The 9,624-nt window shown below is 37.4% G+C and overlaps 1 protein-coding gene across 4 annotated transcripts in view; it reads right to left on the reverse strand.

Annotated features, from left to right (window-relative positions):
* Positions 1 to 9,624, reverse strand: part of Erbin (erbb2 interacting protein) — a 98,400-nt gene that overhangs the window by 18,305 nt on the left and 70,471 nt on the right. For all 4 annotated transcript variants that reach the window (XM_021208599.1, XM_021208595.1, XM_021208593.2 and 1 more), the window contains exons 16-20: positions 8,538 to 8,659; positions 7,893 to 8,066; positions 6,540 to 6,716; positions 4,228 to 4,342; positions 2,409 to 2,592 (exon numbers count right to left, since the gene is read on the reverse strand). In XM_021208599.1, the coding sequence (XP_021064258.1) occupies positions 2,409 to 2,592; positions 4,228 to 4,342; positions 6,540 to 6,716; positions 7,893 to 8,066; positions 8,538 to 8,659 (772 nt within the window). The remainder of the gene's footprint in view (positions 1 to 2,408; positions 2,593 to 4,227; positions 4,343 to 6,539; positions 6,717 to 7,892; positions 8,067 to 8,537; positions 8,660 to 9,624) is intronic.

The raw sequence follows: 9,624 nt of genomic DNA on the forward strand, positions 1-9,624 counted from the left end.
GCTGGGAGAGGTCCTCATCAAGAAGTTTCAGAGGGAAGAAAAAAAAAAAACGACCTTAGCAACTATTCTATTAGTTGATATGTTGGCAAAGAATTTGGCCATGACTGTGGCCATGGAACCTCCTATATGGTTTCAGAGAGGCCCTGAGGACAGGCAATGTCTGGCAAAGCTGAAGATGCTATGAAAGGAAAGTATGTGAAACCTTAAAAGCAAAGCCTGGGTTGCAGCAGAGAACCTAAACTGTTAGATACCAGAGTCATCTGCTAGGAACGGATTACAGAGTGGAACCAGACCGACTGAGAGATGTATGCGCAGGCCTCAAAGCTAAATGGGCAGAACCACCTAAGCAGTTGGCACTGGACATGGAGCTATGGGATTTGGAGTTTGCTTTGATGGGTTTTGGTTCAGTATTCTCTCACTTTGTCCTCATTCTTCCCTTTTGGAATGGTAATGTATATGACACACCATAATATCCTACATATTTTTTTAAAACATTTTATGGGCTGGGAAGTTAGACTGTACTGAGTTTGAGAAGAGACTTTTTGACTTTTGAATAGCTAAGACTGTTAAAGATCATGAGTACTTTTAACCCCGACTTAAAAGCATTTCACATTATGATATGGCCATGGGCCAATGAGGACAGGGAACAGAGCATTACAGGAGAAAGTCATCACGAGAAGTGGGCTTGTGAATTTATAGCCTCACCCCACTTCCAGTTTGCCCTCCCTGCTTTCTGCACATGGTTGGGGGAGGGGGTGGTTGTGGCATGATTTACTTCGTGTGCCTGGCCCTCTAAGGACCCTATGCCCTTCAGTATCGGTTGCCTCTTGGAATTCTGGGAACATGAAAGGATGTAAAAAAACCCAGCAGAGGCTAAGAGAGTCTTTGGATTTATTAGGTTCCAGGTGACAGAAGAGCAGGGTCAGAGAGTAGGGTTAGAGAAGACGGTTGGGACAGGAGAAGCTGAGCTGCACCAGAGAAGACATTATTAAGGACATTGACATTTGGGAGAAGAATACCACACAAAGTAGCTGAAAGGAAAAAGAAAGCAAAGCTACAGAGGTGTGGTCTCTTAGCTTCCTGCCGCCAGGCCTCCTTTACCATCATGCACTGTCCCTCTAGAATTATAAGCCAAAAGAGCCCTATTTCTTCCATAAGTTGTTTTTGGTCAGGGTGTATTATCACTGCAATGAGAAGCAATTAACATGGTTTCTAAGGATAAAAATAACTATTTTAATCTGAACTTCCTCAAATCAGCTGTTCATGTTTTGACACCTAGAAATATTTGTATTTTTTTTCATTTCACCTAAAGATTAAGAATCTATTGTATTTTAATGTTTCTTTCTCAACCAAAAAAATAATAATGGTTTTAAAACAACTTTATAATCATTGTAGACCCTGAGCCACATTAAAACAAGATCTGTCAAAGCTATAGTTCCCTCCCCAGCCTGTGGCCACCTCCACTGTAAAGTACTGCCACAGGAGCAGTCAAAATGGTGACATTTGAGAAAACAGTGACACCTCCTCAGCCTGCTGCCAGCTGAGATACCATCACAGGAGCTGGCTACCTCCTCTCCAGCATCCCCAAGCAGTTCAACTACAGCACCTGAGCCAAAGCTGACCACAATCTTCCCACCCCAACCCCTTGACTGATTTAGGGAAAGGTGTGGGGGAAAAAGCCACCGATCCCTGAGTAGGAGACCCCACCAGTTCCTGAGCTTCCCACAAAACCCCATCAGTCCCATCAGGAAAACCCACCAATCCCTGTTCCATAAAACCTCACTAATCCCTGAGCTCTCCAAGTCAGGGCTTAAAATCCTCACTCTGGACATCTGCCCTGAAAAGCTCTGCCCCCTATATAAGCCCTGCCCTTTGTTCAATTCCTTACTGTGTACTCCTGGGAACAGAGGCAGCCAATGCTGGCTGGACTCATTCCTCCACACCCTGGACCCTCCCAATGAATCTCTTATTTATGAGATTTACTGCCTGGTGTGACTCATCAGAAGAAGCCTGGAAGCAATGAAGAAAAGAAGGGAAGGAGTGAAGAAAAGGAGCAGGGCTGAGGCTCCTGAGCTCCACTCAGCTGCTGAGTATCCCCAGGATCCCCTCCTTGGAAGCTGCAGCGCCTCTGCTGAGAAGACTTCCCCTCGGAGCTTTGCGGATCCTGGGCTCCCATGTCATACCCCTGAGCTGTGTGGTTCCTGGGCTTCTCAGTTCCAGGACATCTTTCCAACTTAGCAGAAACACTAACAATCACTACTCAATTACTTTAAAAATGGAGTAAAGAAATTTACTGCATAAGCTACTTATATATTTGTGAAACCATTTGTTTAGCCCTATATTTATTATTTGTATTATTATTTCTATTCATTGTATAAGTAAATGCATTTGTTCAAATGTTCACAGACCTGACTTTGCAGTTACTATCCGTAGGAGTCTGTTTCACTGGAGAACAGAGTGAGGTGTCTTGACTGCTGTCAGTATTAAGAGACACTGAATCAGACATCCGAGATGGAGAAGAACAGTTGCTGTTATTCTGATTACTATTGTGTGTGACTTCATCTGATAAAGAATCTGTATCCTTTGCATCATCTGAAACAAGAAGAAAGTATTTAAGCGCAATGATAAATTCACTAAGAATTTATGAAAAGCTTTTGCACTGATTGTATGACTAAGGTGAGAAATTAGGTAAGATAATCAGCGGTATCTCTGAAAATTAAATCCTAAAATATACAAAAATTCAAAAATTTAAAACTTGTAATAGCACTTTTAATGTAATGAAGGGTACCTAAAATTTGACTTAGCTTACTGCACAATTTTCAAAGGCTACCAACTCATTTTGGTTAATGTCCCTTTGATTTTAAGAACTCATAATAAAAATGTTTACAACCTCCTATAGTTCATCTGGACAAGAAATGATTTCATATGAATGTGAAATTTTTTTCAGCATATCTTGATAATAAAATTGAGCAATGTAATCAAATTTTCAAGGGTCGGTTCCTTTATCTCAAATGAAAGATTTACTTTTCAATGTATGTCTGTGTGTGTATGTGCACTTGATTGAAGGTGCTCGGGAGTCAAAGGTATCATATCCCCTGCAGCTGAAGTTAAGAGTGAGCTGCCCAATGTGGGTGCTGGGAACCAAGCGTGGGCCTCAGTATCTCTCCATCTTTGGGTATAAACTGGTAATCTCTCCATGTGTGAGATGGCTGTTTAGAACAATGAAAAGGAAACTGTTTATATCCACTAAAGCACAAGTTTAAAAGGAATTTAAAAATAGTTGCAAAAAAGTTCTTTATAAAGAAGTCAATTCTAGCCAACTCAAGGATCTAGTGTACTCAGACATACCCACATTATCAATTAAAGATAGTTTATTGTTTTTAGAAACAGGGCTCAAATGGTTTGGGAACTCCAACCTCAAGAAACTTGAGTCTTGGTTTCTTAATGTGTAAAAAATACTGTTAATCTTTGAAGTACTTTTTATGGGGCTATTACAACAACCAACTGTTGAGTAGCTAAGTAACAACTGCTTAGTACCTAAGAAACTGTTAAATAAAGTACTCAATAGTTTTTAAGTATCCCAAGCTAGCCAAGTGCCACCTTGGTAGTATCATTTGCTCTATGAAAGCAAAGATCAGGATAAGCATTTGGTAGAGATAACGCACAAGTTGATCAGGCACAAGTTGCAAGAGTTGTGTGATGTCATAGGTGTTCTTTACAACTTATTTGTTTCTAAGGGTCTAATGTTTTGTTACATGAAAACTGGTTGGCAAAAGTTGGGGAAAAGCACTTAATATTTATCATTCTGGAATAGATAAGAATAAAATAATGCGTATATAGTATGTATCAGGCACTATACAAAATCCTTCACTGGCCTCACTACAATTCAAACTTGTCTCTCTCTATATATAAATGGATAAAATTAAGCGCACAAGGAAAATGTATCTGGGAGATACGCAATAGAAATGGAATTATAACCCTTTAATGTACATGCCCTTACGGACAAACTCTGCATGGGAGCAGGGAGAACCTACCAATCTCTTTCTTTAAAAAAGGGAAATAAAAAGAAGATTTCAGAAAGGCAGCTATAAATTTTGTTTTCAAAATGTTTCAATAATGTGACATTCATTGAAATTTACTCCCACAAAGTTAATACATCTTACTTAGGTGATTTCTAGTCTTAATGCCTCCCCCTCTTAACATCTAACCTTTTTTATTATTACTAACCCTTTTTATTATTACTAAGTGCTACAACTTTGGGCTGATTAATCGAGGTTTCAATTAATGGAGGTCGCATCTCTGCCATTTTCATTTCTTCATCAGAAGAAAGTTCTTCAGATTCCTAGTTTAAAGAAAAAAGGGATAAATACAAGAATTAAACTTTGGACTCTTTAAATGAATAAATATATCATAAAAACATCACAGGGAAACAAAGCAAATGTTCAGACCATGTATAGAAGTGCCTGTTAATGGTAATAGTTGACAAACCTGCATGACTCAACTTGTTCAAGTGCAGCCAATAAACCTACAGTAGTACTGTAACCACAGATTAAAACTTCTCATGTATCATTTCTGGTGCTAAGCCTTATCAGTATATCAGTAGTTGTCACATGCCAGAGTGTGAGGTTATGGGCAAACAAAATGACCAAAGCACAATCCTCTTTTTCAAAAATTTAACTTACAGAGTCCCTCAACAGAGCCTTTTCCTAAGTGTTGAATAGTCTCATAACTATATTTGGCTTCTACGATGGACTACTATTAATGTGAACGACAAATATTTCACCTATTTTGAAAAAAGAATTGTTATTTTCCATGTTTATTTCCGGTAATATGCCACAGTTGTTGCAGATTACTTACTACTGAGTAGTGTCAGCAAAAAAAAAAAAAAAAAAATGACTTGTTAGTCATCAACTATTAATAGGAATTTTAATATCATATGGCATGCAGGAAATGAGATCTCTTGCCAGTTAAATCATTCCTACATACTAAGATGAAACTAAAACAAACGTGTTACAAAATTTGTTCCCCTGAAAAAGAAACAAAGCAAACAGCACTAAGGACTTTATGTGTTTGGAAGTGCCACAGTAAAGATATGAATAGTGGAGAGACCACTCGGCAATTAAGAGCACTTGCTGTCTTGCAGAGGACAAAGGTTTATTTTCCAGCACCCACATGGTAGCTCTATTTCTTGGTACACAAAAGTACTATTTTAATGAAATAGTTTTCAATTTCTATATTCATATCATTATAGATTTATTTTTATTTCTTGTATATGAATGTTTTGCTTGAATGTATGACTGTGTACTGTGCGTGTATGTGTGTAATACCCATGGAGGTTAGAAAAGGGTGTTGAGCCTCTGGACCTGGAGTTAAGAGAGAACCAGAACCACCGTGGAGTTCCAGGTAGGCATAATAGCTCACACTTATACACCTAGCATGCAAGAGGCTAAGACAGGAGGAACACCACGAGTTCTGCCAGCTTGGGCTGCACAGTGAGCTCCAGCCTATGTGGGCTACAGAGATTGAGTCTCAAAAAATTGAGAGTTTTATCTATGTTTAGCAGTCTCACTTACACATGAGACATACATTCAATAGAATACTATTCAGACACCAGAGAAATAAGATGCAGTACTGAGAGATACCACAGTATGAACTTCAAGAGAATATACCAAGTGCAGAAAACGATAAAAGACCACTTACTGAGCAGTAATAGGCAAATCTATAGAGGCAAAGTACTTACTAGTTGCTTAGAGCTGAGGGGGGTGCCAAGCCTTAAAGGGACAAAAAGAATAACATTTCTTTTTCTTTTTGTGGCTATAAAAATATTCTGCAAGTAACTGTGGTGATGGTTTTATAACTTTGTAAACTGTTTAAGCCATTAAATTATATGCTTTCAATCAGTACACTGTAGAGTTTGAGCTATCTCTTTTTAAAAAGGCCTCCTGCCTTAACAAAAACAAAACCTACAACTTTTACTTATTTGATAATAGAGATTATATCTAGGTTCTCAGACACTGAAGAAGGGTAACATTCAAAGATGAATGCTTATGTAAGTTAAATGATTGGGTATACCCATAATAGATACTTTTTCTGGTTCTACTTTCCTTTTTCACAGTGCTGGAGACAAAAATCCAGGGCCTATACCAGCTGGGACATACTCTACCACTGATCTACATCTTCAATTTTCATTTTGATGTTACAGAAATAAAACCAAGGACTGAGGATGCAAAAGACAGAACATGAACCTCTTATGTACAATTAACTGAACTTGTCTCCATTACCACAAAAAATAAAGACATAAAAGCAACTGTGATTATTCACTTTACATAACACATCATTATCTAATTTATTTACTAGCCATTTACTTATAAAGAGTTAAAAAATTAAATTTCAAGTGATGAGTGATATTTTGGCAGTCTGAAATTTCTCAAGGATACCTCAATATAAATACATGTTAGTATTTTCTGCAGTCATACTATCAGGCTTCTGTTGTTTACAGCAATGAAAACTCTCATGATTATGTCAGAATGAAGTTATACCTCAAAAACATCATCATGGTTAACAATAGGCTTCAGGTTCCCAGGCGATTTCATATTTGCAGGTACTGGTAAGTCCCCAGCATTGGTCCCAGCTTCAGGCTCCCTAATTTTCTGTACGGAGTTCATAGACTTTTCTCTTTCATCAAGTTTGCTTCTTGTTGTAGTACTTTCTGAAGTCTGCATAAAGATAAAGAGCTCATGTAAGTTTTATGTCTATTCTTCTATTAAATATTATATAAAATGTAGAAACTATGAACATGTAAATTAGACTCACAGGTAAAGGGACATGATTATATAAAAGGAAATCATTTAGCAAAAGTTACTTTTCTACAAGAAGACTGGATGGCTGGTGTCCAGAGAGTCAATTAGTTCAGCATACTGACAAAGGATAGATCGTGAACCATTTTTGCCCACTGTGGAATGTACAGTGATTCTAATGGCAGGACAGAACTTTTGTAGTGGGTAGTGAACACTAAGAAAAGTTCACTAAAGAAATGCACAGTTTAAGAATTTTTGAATGCTTCTGAAACATTCCAGGGAATTATCAAATGTCTATAATATCAATTAATTAAAAGCTGAAATAAAGTAGATCAGTATCATTAAGTGGGAAAGAATAACTCTCTGATAATCATATCTTATTAGTTCAGTTTTACTCTTTTTTTTCTAAATTAATTTATTTATTTATGTCTTCAGACACTCCAGAAGAGGGAGTGTCAGATCTCATTGTGAGCCACCATGTGGTTGCTGGGATTTGAACTCAGGACCTTCAGAAGAGCAGTCAGTGCTCTTAACAGCCAAGCCATCTTCCCCCACCCCCCACTTTTTTTATTTTCTTTTTTCTTTTTTTTTTTTTTTTAAAGATAAGGTTTCTCTGTGTAGTTCTGGCTGTCCTGGAACTCACTCTGTAGACCAGGCTGGCCTTGACAGCCTCTGCCTCCTGAGTGCTAGGATTAAAGGCATGTGCCATCACCAAGAAAATATTATAGTTCAAAGCCTTGGAGTCTTTTTGGCTTGGCTTGGTTTGGTTTTTGTTTTATGAGACAGGGTTTCTTTGTGTAGTCCTGGCTATTCTGGAACATGGTCTGTAGATCAGGCTGGTCTCAAATTCAAAGATCTACTTGCCTCTGCCACTCAAGTGCTCAGCAGGCAATGATTTTTTTTTTTTTAAACAGCTATCTGGACATTATCCTGATAAAAGATGAGCAATGGGGAATTCAGAAAGTTCACAATTTAGGCATCTAAAATCAAAACTACAAATTAAGTGGTATATAATTAAGATCCTATCAATTGTGTCAAAAGCCGTCAGGAAACTGCAAACCCTTTGAATCATTAGTTGGAATGGCATCTTCTAACCTTCACACCCTTATCCTTATTTACAACTTGCTGATCGTCATGCTGCTTCAGATCTCTCCCAGACTCTTCACTAGTCTCTTCATCTTTTAATCTATGTACAATCGTTTGAACAGTCTTGACCATATTCTTAAGCTCATCTGGGTATGGTGTAGGATATCTCTTTAAGTTTCCCTCCTAGAGAAATAAGAGAAACATGAAATATTAGTATTTCTAACATCAATCTCAGCACTTAATCCTTCTGAACTGTGAAGACAGATGATTGGTTTTAAAAAAATTCTCTTTCTCTCTCTCAAACACACACACACACACACACACACACACACACACACACACACACACACACACTTCAAATTAGGCTGTTTTGTTTCTTTTGTTCTTGCTTTCTTTCAGTGCTAGGGATCAAACTCTGGGCATTTACAAAACAGACAAGAGCTCCAAGGTGAGCTCTATCTCTCCCTGAAATATACCTTGTAATGGCAGATTTATATTGATCTCAAATTTTTTTGTAGCAAAATAATTTGGATTAGTAAGTGCTTTTAGAGTAAGCAATGGATCCAATACTTCTCTGTAACTGCAGATAGCATACTATAGGTATACAGTACCAAATTTAGTCACCACACCTGAAATAAAAGCTAACAGACTCACCCTGGGGGGTGCCTCTCTTTCATCTTTGTCTTCATCACATTCAAATGCCACTTGAGCCCGCTGTTTTCTCTGTTCTTCCCACAATGCAGGATTAAAACTTTCATTATCTGATATGAACATAACTAGAGGAAAGTAAAAGAAATGCTACTATATTTTACAATACACACAGAAAACTATTACTCATAATCTTCATTATAAAAATAAGTCTAAGGGGAGGTGATAATGTACGCCTTTTATTCCAGCACTCAGAAGGCAGAGGCAGGTTGATCTCTGTGAGTTCGAGGCCAGCCTGGTCTACACAAGTTCCAGGACAGCCAGGGCTATACAGAGAAACTCTGTCTTACAAAAAAACAAACAGAACCCAGGAACAAACAAAGGAAAACAAGTCCATGGCAGTTAAAACTGGTCCAGAACAACAACAAATTCCAGGTAAGAAAAAGGCTTTAGCGTTAAGATTTCTTCATCATGACCAGTGTAACTTTTATTTCTTAGAACCTGATTTGGCTTTTGTTCTTAAAAGGATTCATGACGTTGCAAACTTAAACACTGCAAATACATAGGTTTTGTGTAGGACCCTAAAAATGTAAGATTATAAGGCTACCTACCACATCTTCCATTTTAGAATTTGAGTTATCATTAATTTATTCTATTTTAGAATTCTGTTTAGCATTAATAGCTCAACGTGATGGAGGGATAAAAGGGTTCAATGGTATAATGAGATTTTGTTTTAAAATAAAATGAATTACTTTGGTGTTGATTATACACACTACAGATTATACTAAGTACACAAAAAACATATTCCACATAAAAATGTAAGGAAACTTTATATTTTTAATGTAAACTCAATCATTCTTTATCTAATCAGATATATGATGTTAAGCTCCAAAGCCTTCTACAGGTTTTCTGGAATGGCTTAAAATAATTCATTCATCTACTCTTTAATCACTCTATGAAAGTTATACACTACAAAATATGAAAAATAGACGACTCTCACTCAAAATAAAAGAAATTATAGAGTGGGAAAGTGAGAAAAAATGTTTCAACATGTAGTTCTCTCTCTCTCTCTCTCTCTCTCTCTCTCTCTCTC

The sequence above is a fragment of the Mus pahari genome, chromosome 11 (genome assembly GCF_900095145.1).
Source record: "Mus pahari chromosome 11, PAHARI_EIJ_v1.1, whole genome shotgun sequence".
Taxonomy (NCBI): Eukaryota; Metazoa; Chordata; class Mammalia; order Rodentia; family Muridae; genus Mus; species Mus pahari.